Here is a 19,403-nt window from a genome sequence, read left to right on the forward strand (position 1 = left end):
TATCTATCGATGTTATTGGTTAGGGCTTCAACTTGATTCTCCAGAGAGACAAGCCGACCTCCCCGATTCCGAGATCATTATGCAAGGCCTATGGGCATAGAATCAGCCTGAAGTTGGGAAGACGAGTCCCAATGGTCTATAGACCGCTCTGGCGGCGCAGGGTTGGGCACAATAGTAACAGTTTGGGATTTCTTTCTCCCCTTCGTCATTGTTGAATCACTATAAGTGATGAGAACGACTTCTAATGTCGTCCCATAGACAACGCCAAATCATTGATGCGGAAATCTGGATGTCCTCCTTAGACCGCTTGAGACCTGCAAAAGAAGAAAAAGATAGAGACCCTGGCGGCTGCTGCCTTTAAGGGACCCTCCGATGCCAAAGTCAGACAGGCAAGCTAGGTTTAGTAGACTGTATGGTTTTTGGGTTTGATTTATACGTTAGTTGTATGTACCCTTCACCATTGGGAGTACTCCTATTTATAGGTGAGTGTGGACAATGGCGCAGAGGGGGATTCCCTATTTAGCAGGAGCGTATTGTAGAGGGATTTGAATCCCGAACGTGTTGCAAGTATCTCCCGAGATCCTCGATGGAGATCTCGGGTAGATTCGTATTGCAATCGTCTCTCGAGATCCTCGGTTGGGATCCCGGGCAGTTATAGTTGAAACCAGGTGGGAATTAGTAAAACGCGTGGTAGGAGTCTAAGGTGGATGGTTGGTTCGTAGAGAGGCCTTGTCGACCTGGGTTTTTAGTGAGTTGTAGACGAGTCTTCCCATGGTATTGAGCAGATGTCCAACCTACTGACCTGCCCTTGGAAGTCATGTCAGGGGGTGGAGACCGAGCTCCTTTCCTTAATAGAATGTAGGCGAGACATCGGGGATGACATAAATCGTTCTCAAGACATGATCCGAGTGATAGCTTGAAAATGTACGAGACTGTGGAAGAGCTCGATGTCTGAGTGGGTACTTCTGGCGGCTGAGCTCGTGATACACACGGATGTCCGACCTGACCTCGTCCCGTTGGACAGTCCATTTTTACCCATAACAAGTTATATTCATTAAAAAACCAATTATAAAGGGAACCACCATCACAAACTCCAATCATTGATACCCCCTAAAAAAAAAAAAAAACCACACACACACACACACACACAAAAGCCACTATTATGCTAACCTAAACTCATCTTTAGTTGTCATAGCTTTTACGTTGGAAAGTGTGGTCGAAAATCTAAAAAAAAAAAAAAGCCCCCTTAGAAGCTCGCTAGAATGGATGGAATGACGCAGGAAGCTCGCCAGAGTGGGTCACATGGAGGCGGCAATGGTCATGACGACCAAATAGTCGCATCTTGTGGAAAAAAAAAAAAAAATTGAAGAAGAAAAGGAAAGAAAAGACTAGACCACTTTGAAAGACCGTTCGATGTGAATCCATCTCACATTTTGTATGGAGCCCATTAGATCGTCTTCTAGCAGATTCAAGCCTTCCACATGAAAGTAGTTTTAATTTTGTACCATCTTTTCAAGTTTGAGGGCAAAACTTATCAACAATAGTCCATACTATAAGAAATGGTTTAGGATTAACTCACAATGTTAATGTATTTTTGAGTCATAAACGACTTCCACATTTTTTGAAATGACCTTAGTATGGGTTTACAATTATTCGATTAAAGTGAACGGATCAGATCTACTGGGACAGCAGGCTTACACTGTATTTTCAAAATGCCAAAAAACTACCACCCTACTAGCCGCTGGTTAAGCAGCATTTTAGTTGAAAAAAGTTAAAAAGTACCCTATGGCTAAAAAAAATACAGATTTAAAATATGGTGTTAGTGCATTTCTTACCTCATAATTAGGCTTATTTTTATTAATAGAAGCAGATTTTGTCATGCTCCCACCTGGAAAGAATCGGTCCAAGCAGGGGCTATGTGATCCCCATCATGATGTATAGTTTTATCCACGCCGTTCATCCATTTTTCCACGTCATCTTTGGAGATGAGCCCAAAAATGAAGAAGAACTTGAGGTTCAAGTGGATCACATAGCGGGGATTTAACACATCACATGGTGAGGATTGAACGCTTATCATTAAGTTCTTCTTCGGGACCACGGAGGTTTTGGACCGAGCTGAAGTTTGTGTTTTTACCTCCGTCCAGTTCTACAGGACGTTATGAATAGGTTGGATCCCACGCAAACATCACGTTAGGCCCTAGGAAGGTTTCAACAGTAATCATCATCACCACCACTTAATCATGTGGTGTGGTCCACTCGAGCCTTTCATCTCCCTCAGTTTTAGTCCCATAACCTAAAATGATATGGTGAAAGGATGAGCGGCGTCGATAAAATCCATACATCACAGTGGGTCCCACAGATCCCCTGCCTGGACCGATTTACGTCCGGCAGGGGCTGGACGCAATTCGCTTCCGCATATTCATCATCCTTCTCCCCTCCCATCCTCTCTCTCTCTCTCTCCCTCTCTCTCATTTTCCAGGCCCTTTCATCCAAACCATGGAATCCTCTGTCCTCAGACTCTCTCTCTCATCTCTACCATCTCTCTCCAAAAGAAGAACAATCCAACCTAACCTCACTCTCCATTCCCACCTCAAACTCCCCTTATCTTCTCTTTCCTTCCCTCACTCCTACTCATCTTTTCCTACTTCCAATCCCACCATACTCACCAAAAGTCCATTTCTCCACCACCGAAAGCCAGCCGCAGCGTTGTCGCCATCTCCCGCAGCTCCCGACCAAATTCCCCAAACAAACACTCCCAAATTCCTCGGCGTCGAGCTACCCACACTCAAGAAAGTGGTCCCACTAGGCCTCATGTTCTTCTGCATCCTCTTCAACTACACCATCCTCCGCGACACCAAGGACGTGCTTGTCATCACTGCCAAAGGCTCCAGTGCCGAGATCATCCCCTTCTTGAAGACTTGGGTCAACCTCCCGATGGCCATCGGCTTCATGCTTGTATACACCAAGCTCTCCAACGTCCTATCCAGAGAGGCCCTCTTCTACACTTGTATGTTCCCGTTCATCGCCTTCTTTGGCATGTTCGCCTTCTTGCTGTATCCGAACAGCGCTCTCATTCATCCGACTGGGCTGGCCGATCGCCTCCTGGAAATTCTTGGGCCCAACTTCATGGGTCCCATCGCAATTCTGCGGATTTGGAGCTTCTGTCTGTTCTATGTCATGGCGGAGCTTTGGGGGAGCGTTGTCGTGTCATTGCTCTTTTGGGGATTTGCGAATCAGGTGATGAATGAATATGGTCTTTGTTGTGTTTGTGATTTTGGTGAATTCTGTGTTAAAATTGGTTTCTTTTTCGTTTTTTAACTGCATTGCGAAATTGTGATTGGTTTTTAGATATTGATGTACTGTTTGGATGTGTGGCATATATCATGATAAAGTTGTGAAAGTAATAACTGTTTATCGCATATTGTGTTTTTTTGGGTGTGTTTGGTGCACTGGTATTACAACAGAAATTCTGTGATTTCAGTGTTTGTTGTGGGTTGAAGCTATTCCTATAAAGCCAATGAATATCAGAGTATCCACTATTCTGCCAAAGATGTCCTTGCTTGAAGTCAGAATTGAAATTAGGATTTTCTGATTACGTTCAGTATGGGTGTGATTGAAAAAACAGTCGCTTGGTGATCTATTTTTATTGGATTGGTATAAATCGATATGTTACTTCATGAGGTTCATCTCCTACCATAAAATTGAGTATGAATTTTGGTCCATTTGATGATTCATAGATGTAGTGTAAGGGGGTGTTTGATTTTTTCAAATCTTTCGTAAATACCCAAAATAGGTGATTATTACTTCTTACAAGCGTTTGGCAAAAGAGGGTATTCGTACTCTTGAAAACCAGTCCGAAAAGTACTTACTTAAAATATTGGCCCCCCCATGATGTACATGACTTATCCACGCTGTCCATCTATTTTACAAGAAAATTTTAGGGCTTGAGCCAAATAGTGAAGTAGATCCAAAGCTCAAGTGGACTACACCACAGCAAACAATGGTCTGTGTAACGTCCACCATTGAAATCTTTTTCATTCCTTGGGCCCACATTGATGTTTATTTGTCATCTAATCCATTCATAAGGTCACATAGACATGGATAAAGTGAAAATACGAATATCAGCTTGATCCAAAACTTTTAGAGCCCCCAAGAAGTTTTCAACAGTAGACGTTCAATTCCCACTATTTCCTATGGTATGGTCCACTTGATCTTTAGATTGTCCTCATTTTTTTTTAGCTCATGCCTTAAAATGAGATGGCAGAAAGAATGAATGGAGTGGATAAGTCACATACATCACGGTAGGCTCCACAGTTTTTCTCCTCGGGTTTGGAGACGTTTAAGTCCAAAAAGCACTTATCACCGTCACATTAGGAGTGGGGCGAGAATTCCCACTGAAAATAAGGGCTTGTTTGATTTTGAGGGGATCCGGTAAATGCCACTTTTTAGAGCATTTATTACTTGCATCCGTATTTGGGGGTGAAATGTCAGATGCCATCATCACAAGTTTTCCTGTTCGGATTTCCAGAATATTTGTGGAAATAGACAATGATGACTGTTTCCCTTGTTTGACCGTAGCCCAACAAAAGTGGTCGGAGTGGAAGGGAGGTGGATTTCAATACATCTCTTTTGAGTTGCGAGACACCAGTGTATTACGTTACTTCACTAGGTACTGTGGGTCCATCATAGTGTATGCTTTATATCCACACCGACCAACCAGTTGGAAATGTCAATTTAGGGATATCCTGGTAATTAATGAGTCCGATCTAAAGCTGTAGTGGACCTCGCCACAGAAAACTGTGGGGAGAGTAATGCCCACAGTGAAATTTCTTCAGTTGTGGGGTTTACTCCAGCTTTTGATCTTCCCCAACTGCTATCCTGCATTATTGCATCTTGGAGATACGTGCTCACCTAGATGAAGTTCCGTGCGATGGAGTCAATATCAGTTTCATGGGTCATATGGTTCAAAACTAATGTATGTTGATCACCAAAAAATATCGGTTAGTTGCCAAAAGTAAATAGCTTGTACATTTTAAAGTCCACCAAAAAACCATTCGTTCATAATTACACAAGGTCCGTGGATCTACCCTATATTGTTAGGTAATACGACCACAAAATTGCCAGGATCTATGATGCATCCATGACATATTGGTTCAATGATAGAGCACCAATAGCTGAAAAGTCATAACCATAATAGCAACGCCGAATACAATGAACAACAGCAAGGTCGAGTCACGATCAAAGTCACTACAGCCAGCTGAATTCCTAGGATGGCCTGTACGTGTTGTTGATGATCCTCTACGAGCTGGTATTTCAAGTGTGTAGTAACCATGGACAGGATGATCATCAACAATCGTGCTCATGGGCATCGTCCCGTCAACACCACCACAAGCATGATTCAATATGACTTCACTGGTGAATGCGCTCCACGCTTTAAATGCCTCATTTGCATACTTGTATGACTTGAAACGAGCATGGTTGTACCTGTCAACTTCGGCCTTGCATTCCTCCCAAGAGTAATATATTTCTGGTTTTCTTCCAATAAAGACTACGTACAATTTGCCCATCCGTTCAAAAGAAGAAATCATTAATCAGTGTGAGGTTATCCATATTTACAAGCACATATGTACCAGGTATTATTTGACCGAAACAAGTGTCCAACTCACTTCACGCATATGTTAAACCTGCATGTAATTTAAATAGATAACAATGCATGCTCAAGATTAAGCTACACGTATATCAAACCCTTGTCTTGTAGTGTTCGTGTTGTGCTCAAATATTTGCGTGGGAAATATATATATAATTCGTCCAAAAAAAAAAGCTTTCTATCCAAAGTCATACAGTTCCTTAAAACATGTCCAAAATGGTTAAACCAATAAACCAAGTCCTTTCAGATGTCAGGTCCATCCCCATTTAGCAACATCTTGACAAATGAAATTCTCTTCTCTTTGGAGAAGTTAAGAAACGCAACCCCATATGATTCTTCCTTAGATAGTAACTTCGTCGCCCACAATACCTCATCAGCTGTAAGTTCCTCTAATTCTTCCAAAGTTGGTCTAATCTGTGACATCCGCCCGAAGTCCTTGCCCTTGTTGATTGATATCACCATTGACTTCATGGCTCCACCAATGTCGACCATACCATTGCCAATCATATCAACCGGACGCTACACTCACGGTCTCTTCTTAGAATTAACTGTGCCATTGGTGTTACCAGAGGCATTCCCATTCTGCGTCGGACTCGGATGGGGGATATTATTACCTCTATGGCTGTCATATGACCAGTGTATATCCGGTGCATTGTCGCCAAGATCTTCAGAAGATATTATGTTGATGTCATCATTATGATCTACAATGTGGGTTAACGAAACCTCGGTATTTCTCCATCTCATAGTAGTAGAGTCGGGGGGGGGGGGTGGAATTTCCAGTCGCACAAGCTTTACCGGTAGCCCTGTCATTTCTAAATATGTAATCAAGATCATCGTACCTGGGCATCGGTTTGCCATGAAATTGAGCAGCATTTGGATGGGACTAGTAACAATACAAAACAATCCTGTCATTACTATTGCATATGCCTAATGAAATTGAAAGTTATTTGTGTGAACCTGCATGGTAAGTATGTCAAGCTACAAGTCTTACCTTAATGTAGTATATTCATACTTCATCTGAAGCGACGACGACTTGTAACTCAGGGTCCCATCCGAATCCAGATGCACTGCGCAAATCTCTGACACAGAAGTAATTCTTTTTCACGGTGCGAATGCGATTTTTAATGTTCCCATTATTGATCTTTAGGCCTAACTTCAACTTCATGTTGTCAACGACTCCCATATGAGATTCCTTTTTAAAGCCAGCATCACTTTTTTCATCCTGCAAGGACTAGCTCCATCAGTCCATCGATTAGGATGCCGTCCATCTCATCCTTCTAACGAAGAATACCCCCATAAGACTGGTTCTTAGGTGATCTGTTTGTGGTATACTTTCTCGGAGTTCTCCAAGGCATTGTAGAAGGTGATGCTATGGGATTTTTCATGGGAGTTGATAGAACGGATCGTCTATTCGGTGACATGTTGCAACTTGAGTCTACCGCAATCTACAAGAAGAGCAATTGGGAATACATGAAGAAAATTTTGTCATTCTAAATATTATATATTGCGTCCATGAAAAAAAGTAGTAGTGGAAGCGTATCCCATTCACATAAAAGTAGATATTTTAATTACTCAACGAAAGCATGAAGAACATGAGTGATCTAGCAGCTAAGTTCCTGTTTTCTACTTCAGGAACAACGGTACGTGTTCGTCTTATTACAAGCAATCTACTTTATTTGACTCACAGTTCCAAATTTGCTCACTCATCTCTTTCATGTGGGGTGACATTTAGAAGCACATGACCTTCATCAACTACAAATACTTCTATAGGTGAAGGGGTCACAGTATCGGCACCGCTAGTTGACGACCCGTCGAACTCAACCATGTTATCTTCTCCTGACATTTTTATGAAGTTGTGTAATACACACAAGCAAGCATTATCTTCACTCAAGTGGACACAGGATATCGTGGAGCTGTCTTGAGGATTGGGAATCTGGCTTTCAAAACTCCAAAGCATCTTTATATAACGTTCCGTAGTTGTGCATGACAGTAATTGAATAACTCCCGAGCGCTGGATGGTTTCCGCTCTGTCCGATACTCATTGAGATGATACTGTACGCCACGATATGGGGCCATGAAACCGGGAGAATGTGCATATCCAACATCTGCTATGTAATATTTACCTACATATCAAAATCAAAATTTTATCAATAGCATGCCTTGTTCTATGCCATGAAGAATTCAGAGGGCTACATGTCCATGTGTTTATCACGGGGGATTACGAAAGGATCGCGTGAGTGAGTCAAAGCACTTTGCAAAACACGTGCATCTGATGCAGAACCTTCTCATCCTATTAGGACGTACACAAAATTCATATCAAATTTACAAGCTGTCATGACGCTTTGGGATATGACTCCTTTCCTATTTTAATAGACTGCAATATATTCCGATGATACAAAAGCAGGGATATGTGTCCCATTTATCGCACCAACACAATCCTAATTCAAACTTAACAAATGTTAGAGAGTTTAACGTTCGCATTTCAATGACCATAGGACCTACATATATTGCATAAATATGTGTTTTCATACCTGAAAGTAGTCACTCCAATTTGGGTTTGAGGAAATCTCGATAGGGGTTTCAAGGGTAGGAAGTAGGACATAATCTGCATATAGACAAACGATTGCATCCAGTTCTCAATTAAAGTATCGGCTAACTGTTTCGCCTGACCTTACCCAATCACTCAGTTTCGGACATTATGACTTAATGTATGGGGGAACATGACAAGTTATTCTTCCATACTTACATGTTTTGCATTGGCCAGTGAACCCTTGTCTCGTAGAATTGAGCAGAGATTGAAGAATGTTGTCTTCTTTATCCGTAGTTGTGAGACGCAATCAGTCTCCATTGCCCTAATAATCTCGTCGATAATACGAGCACGGTCATAATTAGTGGACCTATGAGGGTTACGAAAGAGGTAAGTGCGGAAATACTCCCTTGCTACTATTGTAGCAGATCCCGTTCCCAATATTAGCGCGAAGAATTCCATGTATTCATCCGTCCAACCGCTCCCAGCCATACTGAATTGCTTCGCTCTATATAACATGCACATGAATTTGATCAGAACGGTGACATGATATTTAAATGGGGCCAACAGATTTTAGGATCTGCTATGCGTTGAAAGCAGTGGGAGTTATTTGATAATCTAGCAAAGATGGACCTTAATACACAACACTCAGTAATTATACATATGGCATCCTTTAGCTCAAATGAACCCACTGTTGCTGAGTCACGATCCCAAAATCAGAATGTCTGAACAATCATGACCTCTGATCTGTGTAGACTTGTCTACTGAAAGAGGACAATTGAACTACGGTGGTGACTTATCCTTCTCACATACGCCATGTGGACCATCCAATTTGTGGGGCACTTTATGGACGGAGCATAACTCTAAAATCACTGTGAGCAAGGATGTTTAGATTGCTATCAGCACGTTTCACGGTGATCAATGCGGTCCACCAAAACCAAATTTCTTGATTTGGATTTGTTGGCATCTTATCTTGGCCGTTCATTGAGGTAGAGTCACGGATGTGTAGGACCACAAGATAAGTGATGTAGATGCCAACTAGTCCAAGTACATGAGAAGCTTCCTTACACTGACCTCACTAGATCATCTATTGTAACGGTTCATAAAAAGGGCAAATGATGGATGGTTAGTATATACCAAGATGGAAGATTTTAGTTGGTCCTGCGTCTGGGTAGGGTCCCACAAATTCAACGGTCAGGATCAACAAACCGTGGGCTCCACACAACTTCCAATTATAGGAACATCTTCTGCCAGGGCATAGGCAATCTGCATCAGGTGGGCAGGCCCCACTTCTTAGATTTTCTGGCTGAATGCACGTTTACAAGCTAAAAAAAATGGTTGGTGAAGAATGAAACAAGGGTCCATATTAAAATTAGTGTTGTAATCAACATCTACGTGTGGTTCCAGCACTAAACGGCTTGGATCAATCTCTCCACAGGCAGTTGATCTGGCTAGGACCACCAGATTGCTATGATGTTTGCAATTTTGTCGTTTTAAAGTGGTCAGATCATAATGGACGGAGGAGATAAGTGATGTGGATGCCTACTAGTCCAGGTACATTAGAAGCTTCCTTACACTGACCTCACTAGATCATTTATTGCAACGGTTCATAAAAAGGGCAAATGGTGGATGGTTAGTGTCTTTTAATATGGAAGATTTTAGTTGGTCCTGCGCTTGGGTAGGGTCCCACGAATTCAATGGTCAGGATCAACGAACCGTGGGCCCCACACAACTTCCAACTTGAGGAACATCTTCTGCCAGGGCACAAGCAATCCGCATCAGGCGGGCGGGCCCCATGATGCAGGACATGAAATTTAAAACATGATATGCGTGATTCCAGGCTTTAGATTATACTAGTTCAAAACAATCACACACAATTCCACATCCCACATAAAGTCAAGCACTCAATCAAGGGGAATCTATGCGGGTCCAAGCCTACACATGCTAGGGCTGGATCAATTTAAATTATGGACCAAACAATACTCAAAGGAGAGTAGATTCAGCCACACATGCATAGGAATAATTTCCCCAATCCAAGGGATTCACAAGTTTTAATTCGGGAAACCCTAGGGTTAGAAAAAGGATAAAGAAATTGGGAGTTTAAGACAATCTAGGATTAGGGTTAGGGAAATCAGGTAAGAGAGGAGTGAAAGAGAGGAGAGAGTGAACCTGAAGACTGCTCGCGCATGTGGACAGCAGGCTATGCCTGACGCATGTGCGTTGAGGGTAGTCTACACGTGCGTGGGGCCCATGAACTCAAAAACCCCCTCCTTGGGGCTGGTCGGCTAGGGTTGGACTACAATCCCCCCAAGTTTCGGTCCGATCTGACGTATGGTCCGTGCGTGGTGCTCCGCCGAAGTTTCAGCCCTCCTGGAGGGCCAGATTCCAAAAATCTACTGTAGAGAAGCGACGGCTGCAAAATAACGATGGATTTGCAGGTGGAATGACCGTAGGAGAAGAGGAATATGGATGGTAGAAGGTGGGGGCGAATCAGGATGGGTGTGGCTTTGCATCACGATAGTTAGCCCTTCAAAGAAGGGAGGGTTTCGCATCCGATTGGATTTTGACAACTCGGAGAGGAGCAGGAAAACGCATGATTTTTTTTATTCAATCATCAATGAGAAAAACAACCTACCAGGGGTGCTTATTTATAACAAAACCCTATACCTTAAAACTCACGCCATGTGCGCAACCTATTACTTAGAGATGAAGTAACCACAATTAACAACTAATCAAAACAATCTAAACTGTCCATGATGTTCCTAATAACAAAAATAACCAAAACTCAAAGTACTAGATCGTTTAGAATAATGAGCCACGATCATGAGAACCCATGGTGGGATTCATATGACGATCGGGTCCACTCCAAAGGACCAAAATGCAGTCCTCTAGCTAGGAGGACCTCTCTGGATGTCGTCATCGATCCAGATCGATGGAGGGGTCCTCCTCCTTGCATACGTGCGTAGGGGAGGCATGCGTATGCTCGTGATGTCCCCATCACCCCACTTCTTGGATTTTCTAGCTGAATGCACGTTTACATGCTAAAAAATGGTCAGTGAAGAACGAAACAAGGGTCCATATTAAAATTAGTGTTGTAATCAGCATCTACGTGTGGTTCCAGCACTGAGCGGCTTGGATCAACCTCTCCACAGGCAGTTGATCAGGCCCAGACTGAAAAATGTCTCCGGCAAGAGACGTAAGAGTCTTTACAGGCAGTCGATCAGACCCAAAGTGAGGAAGGCAGTGGAATGGGTAGATGTAAGGAATCCAATCCGTCCATCACTTTCCCGAAGACCTAAGACCAAATGGTCTACATATTATGTCCATCTCAGCCAACACTTATAGAAAACCCAGAGGAGACATCATTTTCGGGAGAAAGCAAGAACACCTACCTACAATTGAGTGCGGAGGGCAGACGGTGTGATTAGGATAGAGTTCGGACCACCTACCGGATTCTTCTAGCCGAATACTACAATATATCCACACCTGTGAAGAGGAAGAAGAGGAATCAGTTAGCTGTGATTTTCATAAACGATCCATCCCAGCGTCGGCATACAAACGGCCCAGCGAAGATCCCATATAAAAACCGACAAAGCAAGAGGATGTACCTGTGACTGAGGTGGAGCGGAAGGGACACAGTGTTGATTATGACAAAGTTCCGCCCTGAGGACCGAATTCTTGTAGGCGAAATCTACAGTCTTCCTCACCTATGAAGAGGAAGAAGAGGAATCGGTTAGGTGTGGTGTACATGTCGGGTCCATCTGCAAGGAAGAAGAGGAGGAAGCAACCTCGGCATACCTGCGATGGAGTCGGAGTGGAAGGGAGGTTCTGTGTTTATCTCGACTCATCTATATAGAAGGTGGTTCATTTGTTAAATGCTCTTGTAGACCACCTAAAGAGGAAGGGGGTCTTGTGCTGGTCCTCGAGAAGATCGCGTGAGATCGCCTGGGATTTCCCTTGGAAATTACCAACTGCGAAGAGTGATTTACACATTTCCCTCTTGCAGGCATTTACACCACCTATCAAACGATGGACGGGGTCATGATGACCCATTTCATTGTGACTTCACCACCCCCTAAAAATCAAACAGCCCTAAGAAATGCTTATTTACCTTGATTTACAAGGGAAATTAAAAAAAAAAAAAAACCAAATAGGCCCTAAATTCATGTGCAATGGATATTTTGGTAGAACAGGTTGGGGTTGGGATGGTGCAGACAATGTGAACTGCATGTTTTTTTTTTTTAAAAAAAATTATTTATTTTATTTTATTTTTGGACCTTTCAATTTTTGCTCCAAATAATGATTCCATTATGTTCACGAATGACTTGAATTATAAGCAATAACCAATTTTTATTTGTGCTGAAAAATATCCCACTCAACCCACCTTTTGACGGCCATTCAAACATATCCACATTTTTTTCTTCTTTAAATGGACTCTGTAACGGGATTATGCAATGCCGACCCTTGATAATTGGGAGAAGGTGATGTTTATGATGATTTTAATTGACCCTAAAATTTTGAGGGCTCACTTATCAGTTGATGAGTTTGGCTACATCCTTATGGGATGAAGGAATTTGTGCATTTCTTTAATGAGGAATTCCATTTCTCTTACTCTCTTTTGGAATTAGAGGTCTAGCTTTTTATTCTTGCAGAGTGCCGAATCAATTACTTCATAGGACTCCCACTGGTAGAAACAATGGTATGCGCCTTTGCTCTACTGGGGACCGACAAAACACATGGTTAGCTCCCATCACTGCCATCAATGGATTATATCATCCCCATCTACTATAGCAGTTTTAAAACGCTCGGTGTGTGCATCTGAAATGCTTTTGTTATTAACATGGTGAAACTCGGGTTGGGTTTGGATACACTTTGTTGGTTGACATCATTTTAAAGGGCAACTGCTGACCATGACTTAAGATGATGGAAATGGATAATAAATGTAGCAGTGTTACATAATTGTATTTGTGTAATTTGCAAATGCATCATGAGGAAGTGATTATCTATATCGCATCTTGGCACCATGATACATTGACCCTTAGACCTAGGGCTGTCAACGGGCCTGGCCTGGGGATGACCTTGGCCCAGATTTTGAACTGTTTTGGGCCGGTCCTATTCAAAATTTTGATTTTGGCAGGTCCGAACCAAGCCCATTGACGGCCCTACTTAGACCTCCTTGAGGGCGTCTATCTAGTTCTTAAATCATGCCTCCTTTCAAATCATATTCCATCTACATGTAATTGCTTTATGCACTCTATGTTGGTCTACTTGAAGATTAGTAATGTATGTGCATTCTAAGACTGCAGATGAGTTGGATCTCAAATCATACGAGTTGCATTCGGCATCCAAGTTAAATTTCTGTTCATGATTTTGGTGGTGTGTGGTTATAGATTACTACTGTAGATGAAGCGTCTCAGTTCTATCCACTGTTTGGGCTTGGAGCAAACATCGCTCTTATTTTCTCGGGCCGCACTGTGAAATATTTCTCCAACATGCGTAAGAATTTGGGTCCTGGGATGGATGGATGGGCTGTTTCTCTCAAAGGAATGATGAGCATTGTAGTGCTGCTGGGGCTTGTGATATGTGCAATCTACTGGGGAGTGAATAAATTTGTTCTGAATGATCCGTCGCTTCCAAAGCCAGAAGGCCGGAAGAAAAAGGTATGCTTTTGATAAGGTCATTGATTTTTTGAATCTTATTTTAATGTTGGGGCCCATTTGCATGAATGTCCCCGCAAATTGGAATTGGTTTTGCTTCTATCTTGGACCCAGTCCACTCTGTGTTTGAAACAGCATGTGAATAGGATCTGCATTTTCATGGGTTACTGTTTTCCTGCTTTTTTCTAACTCAAACTTTGGGTGATATGAAAACAGAAACTTGCCTTATATCAATTGCAATTTGGGCTTTAAAGGCGGGGAAATGGAAACCAGCCTAATGCAGTTTCCATTTCCCGAGCTACCCCAAATCCGGAGCAGATCCATTCCAATACAAAGAAGAAGAAATCCCAATTTAAATGGACATCTGAGTGGACCCTTAGCTTTCATCTCTTGACTTCTTCATTTTATGTATATGTATATGATATGGGTTTTGCTAACATCCCCACCTTCATGGGGATTTTAGCAATGTCCTGAAGCTTTTAAATGACACATGGATGACGCACCATCAATTTGAACTGTTCATTCATTCATACAACTAGGAGCAAGTCATGGCACAAAAATCACGCAAATTGGATGATCCCAAACATCTGATCAATAGCACATAAAATGGGAAGTCAAGATTCAACGAAGAAATAAAATAGGTCCAATCATTATCTTGAAACATCCATTCGATAGATCTTTGTACTGCATATGATTCCAAAGTAGCACTTTGGTTTGATGTTCTAACCATATGATCTTTGGCTCGTAAACAATGGATGGCTGTAACAAATTGAACCCATTCAAAGGGTTAGGATTATCCAATCTGTGTTATTCTTGCAGCATGGCTTTCTGCAGATGTTACTATTGAATAAACCGTCTGTCATTTCAAAGGTTGGGGAATACATACTTATTTATTTGTATTATGCATTTCCAGGAGAAGGCAAAGATGGGAATGATGGAAAGTATGAAGTTCTTAGTATCTTCGAGGTATGTCAGGGATCTTGCAACGCTAGTGGTTGCGTACGGGATCAGTATCAATCTTGTTGAAGTCACATGGAAATCCAAGCTCAAGGCTCAGGTAAAAGAAAGCTCGGTGATTACTTGTAAATAAAATATTTCTCTTCCTTTTCATATTGAACCCTGCAAGGTGCACTTGTGCCAATGCCTTTCCAGGTTCTCATGGCTCATGCATCCCGACATAATACAGTTGTGGGAAATGCAAGCTGCTCATCAGGGGGTCCCTCTGAATAGATGCCCCATCTCAAAAATCAAGTCACTCCACTTATCAGATGGGTTGATGTGTCCAGAAGAGTTTGATGCTTAAACAAATTTACCAATATCCACATCTGATGTACTTGTGTGGCCCACCAAATGAGCTGACCAACCAGATTTTTGGCACAAGTCATCCGCACTACAGGTCACCTGATGAGCAGCTTGAATCTCACACTGTGCCACTTTGGCACACTGCCGCAAGTTCCTTGCAAAGTGAACCAATGTGAGAGGACTCAACATTTCTTGATTATGTTAGTTGTTATGGCTTCTTATAAGTTCACACTTCACATACAGCTGCCATTTTCTTCTTGTTATGGATGGGATGAGCAATTTTATCTAAACTAATGCATAAATGTTCAAAATATATTTGTGATCTGTAGTTTCCCAGCCCAAATGAATATTCTGCATTCATGGGTGATTTTTCTACCTGCACCGGAATTGCTACATTCACAATGATGCTGCTCAGTCGGGTCATCTTTCGCAAATACGGATGGGGTGTAGCGGCTACAATCACACCAACAGTTTTACTTCTCACGGGAGTTGGGTTTTTCTCTCTGATTTTATTAAGTGGGCCACTGACACCGTTGCTGGGGAAGTTTGGATTAACTCCACTTCTTGCAGCAGTTTATGTTGGAGCTATACAGAACATATTTAGCAAGAGTGCTAAGTACAGCTTATTTGATCCCTGCAAAGAGATGGCCTACATCCCTTTGGATGAAGATACAAAGGTTTGTTTACCTTTTTCTTAGATAGATCTATTATTTTCAGTTTTAAACGAGGTCCTAGTCACAAATATACAAATGCACTTAAAATAAGCATACCAAAATCTTCCCCTTTTCTAACAACTAAAGATTGATACTGCATAAAATTTGTATGAGAAGGATAACCTTCTCTTAATTCTTCTGCCTAGCATCCTTAACTACAGTGATGGGTCGAGTGGGCCAGGGATTAGCGAGGGAGATTGGAGTGTGTGTTACTAGCACACATGCAAGCAAATGTTGCCTGATCACTGCTACTTTCAAGTGGGGCCCATTCTGTGTTCTTTGGTAAAAAAATCAGGCTCGTCACTCATCAGATAGGCAAAATATATGCAGAATGCACTGTTGGTAAAACTTTTTTAACTGTCCATTTCTTTTTACACGTATGGTCCACTTGAGGAGTCAACAGGCCCTACTTTTGGGTTATGACACGTACAAGTTATGGCTGCCTGACGGAGCGCCCCGATGTGTCACATGTGTGTCATGTTGGCATTTATGGCACCAAGCTCTTGGGGAGATGCGTGAGTACCCTTGGTAAGGCTCTTTAATGAAAGAAGAGGAAGCTCACACGTTTCCCAAACATTAAAAAAAGAAGGAAAAAAAAAAAAAAAAAAGAACGAAAGATCTGCTTCTGAGGCCTGAGTGGCCTTATGAGTGAGTGTGCAACTTTGGCATAGAATGCCATATTAGGACACTAGCATTCCTCAATATGGACATCACCATTATGTGTATGATGATTTTGGTTGTTCAATTTAAAGGGTTCTGGCCTGCCCAGTAGTTTTTTTTTTTTTCCTGATATAGAACACCCCAAACCTCAGTTACTAACAAAGCTTGGAGCATTGAAATCAGCTCCTGTTGTTTATCATGCTCACGAGCTCTTCCCATGTCTGCCAGGTCAAGGGAAAAGCAGCCATTGATGTTGTATGCAATCCCTTAGGGAAATCAGGGGGTGCCTTGATTCAACAGTTTCTCATATTAACCTTTGGCTCTCTCGCGAATTCGACCCCCTACCTGGGAGGCATATTGCTGGTGATAGTTCTAGCCTGGTTGGCTGCCGCCCGTTCATTGGATCGCCAGTTTACTCCGTTGGCCAAAAAGGACCTTAAAGATAAGCTCATTGAGGGTAAGATTTCGGCTGGAAAAACAAGTCTCTCTGCGAAGCTTCAACCAAAGCAAGGAGTCACGTACCGCTTCATGAGTACCTTGAATGACATGGGATTTATCGAGGGAAAATACGTACCATTGCTTGAGGATGTATCATCCAGTGGAAAACTCGAGCTTCTCACTGTTAAGAAGGTTGATTCAAAAAATCAGGGCGAGGAAGCCGTTGGGGCTGATTTGAAGCAAGCATCTATTGATGTTGCTAAGGACAATGACGATGGAGGAAATGGCCATGTATCAGCAGATGGGAATGGGATGATCAATTCGTAAGCTCTGGATGGCCGAGTGGGTCCCTTCCCCAGTTGAAAAACATCCATAGTGATAATCAAACTCATAATCTTGAGATCCCAGCTGGAGGATAAAAATGACTGCCTTTTTTTTTGTAGTTTGGCATGTGAGACTGTATGCAAAGAATCGGAATGTCAGAGAAGATGGTCGGGCCATGTTGAGGATGGCCATACTTATGATGGTGGCCGTACATATCATGTTGGTGATGATGACGGCAATGATGCCAAACGAAGCCATGTTGAAGGTTTTCCCCCACGATGCCAAGGTACGTGAATGATGAAATTAATAAAGCCATTTTTGTACATTAGTAATAGCTGAAATAGTTCTTTTTTTTTTTTTTTCAAAATTAAGCTGAAATTAGTTTGAGTTGTCAGTTGTTACCGATGTACTTTGCTATCATTTGTAGATTAGTTGGCCTTGTTTGGTTTCCATCTACTGTATTTGAATTTTGGCATTTTAGTGTTCTGTATGGATTATTATTTTGATCTGTTTAAGATTTGTTCTATATAACTTGATTGAGGACATTTCAGGTACGCACTCTACATATTTGTGACGTTCGATGATGTAAAGATTAAATAGTATGGTTGTATCCAATGCGTCGGTGATATATATTTGAAGCCTATCTTATGTGTATCTCAAATCCATTGGATTGGGATTTTGCAAGCCAATTTATACCATCTATTCCCAATATGCTCCTGTCCGTCAGATTGCAATTTTGAACCCTTTTATGTAGTTATTCTGTTTACTTCTGATATGCATGCTTTGATTAGATTGCAAATTATCGTTTCATGCTTGTATCATTTATTTGGAGAGAGAACTCAATACCCACAACTGGTTGTAGGCTAAATTCACCGATGACTTATTTTTACAAGCATTTGTCCCACAAAAGTTCTAATATTTTCAAGGGCAAAAGTGGAATAAAAAATTTGGAAGGCATAAATAACAAGTTGTATTTCCGACTGTAGGTTGTTGTTTCTCTTTTGGAAAATGTTCTGCCCTCTAAATTATGACCCTAGTTAATTTTTATTTAAACCATCATCTTCATAACCATCTAAGCCTTATCCCAGCTAATTAGGCCTGGCTACATGAATCTGGTTCTTCCATTCCACTCTATCAGATTCATATACCTAAAATTATAGGTCATCAAGTCTTTTCCTTTAGTACCCACCACCATGTCCTTTTGGACCTTCCCCTTGCCCTTTTAGAGCCTCAAATTTGAACCAGCTCCTAACTAGCACAGTTCTTGGTTTCCATTGCACATGGCCAAACCATCTAAGTCTACTTCCCCCCATCTTATTATATATTGGTGCTACTCCTGAGTTCCTTGGAATGCATTCATTTCTAATTTTATCCTTCCTCGTCTGCCACTTATCTATCTTAATGTCCTCATTTTTGCTATGTTCATCCATGTACTTGTTATTCTTTTATTGCCCAACATCCTTCCACATAATGCATGTCTGGTCTTAGAGCCATCTTATAAAATTTCTCCTTCAATTTGATTGTTTTACATGGCGTTCATGTAAAACTCCAGACGCACTTCTCCACTTCTTCCAACTAGCTTGAATTCTGTGAATAACACTCTTCTCTATCTCTTTGCTCTATGGATTATTGACCTAAGATATTGAAAATGATCATTTCGGTACTACTTGCTCAGCAATCTTAACTAATTCTTTGCTTATGCTTCTATTATTACTAAATTTGCATTCCAAGTACATTGGTTTAGTTCAACTGATTTTAGAACCTTCAGATTCTAAAGCATCACTCCATTCTAGTTTTAACTTTATGTCTTGTCAATCAAACTATGCCATCCGCAAGCAACATACACCATGAGACATCTTGTAAATGCCTTGTTAACTCATCCATGACCAATGTAAAAAGATATGGGCTCAATGTGGACCCCAAGTGTATGCCTATAGTAATTGGACTAACTTATCTCTCCACCAGGGATCCTTACATTTGTTACCGCTCCCTCATACATAACTTTAATCATGCCAATATATCCTCTTGAGACTCCTTTCTTTCTCAACACCTACCAAATTAACTCTCTAGGGACCATTTCGTATGCTTTCTTGTAGTTAACAAAGATCATGCTGGGATCCTTCTTCCTATATTTC

General features: G+C 41.7%; 1 protein-coding gene across 1 annotated transcript; it reads left to right on the top strand.

Moving 5' to 3' along the window:
* The first annotated feature begins 2,423 nt into the window (after positions 1 to 2,423).
* Positions 2,424 to 17,822, top strand: LOC131248893 (ADP,ATP carrier protein 2, chloroplastic-like). Its single transcript, XM_058249397.1, has 5 exons — positions 2,424 to 3,237; positions 13,565 to 13,834; positions 14,745 to 14,888; positions 15,463 to 15,810; positions 16,735 to 17,822. The coding sequence occupies exons 1-5, from the start codon at positions 2,497 to 2,499 to the stop codon at positions 17,269 to 17,271; spliced, it is 2,040 nt and encodes a 679-aa protein (XP_058105380.1). The 5' UTR covers positions 2,424 to 2,496; the 3' UTR covers positions 17,272 to 17,822.
* Positions 17,823 to 19,403: the final 1,581 nt, after the last annotated feature.

This window comes from Magnolia sinica, chromosome 6 (assembly GCF_029962835.1).
Source record: "Magnolia sinica isolate HGM2019 chromosome 6, MsV1, whole genome shotgun sequence".
Lineage (NCBI taxonomy): Eukaryota > Viridiplantae > Streptophyta > Magnoliopsida > Magnoliales > Magnoliaceae > Magnolia > Magnolia sinica.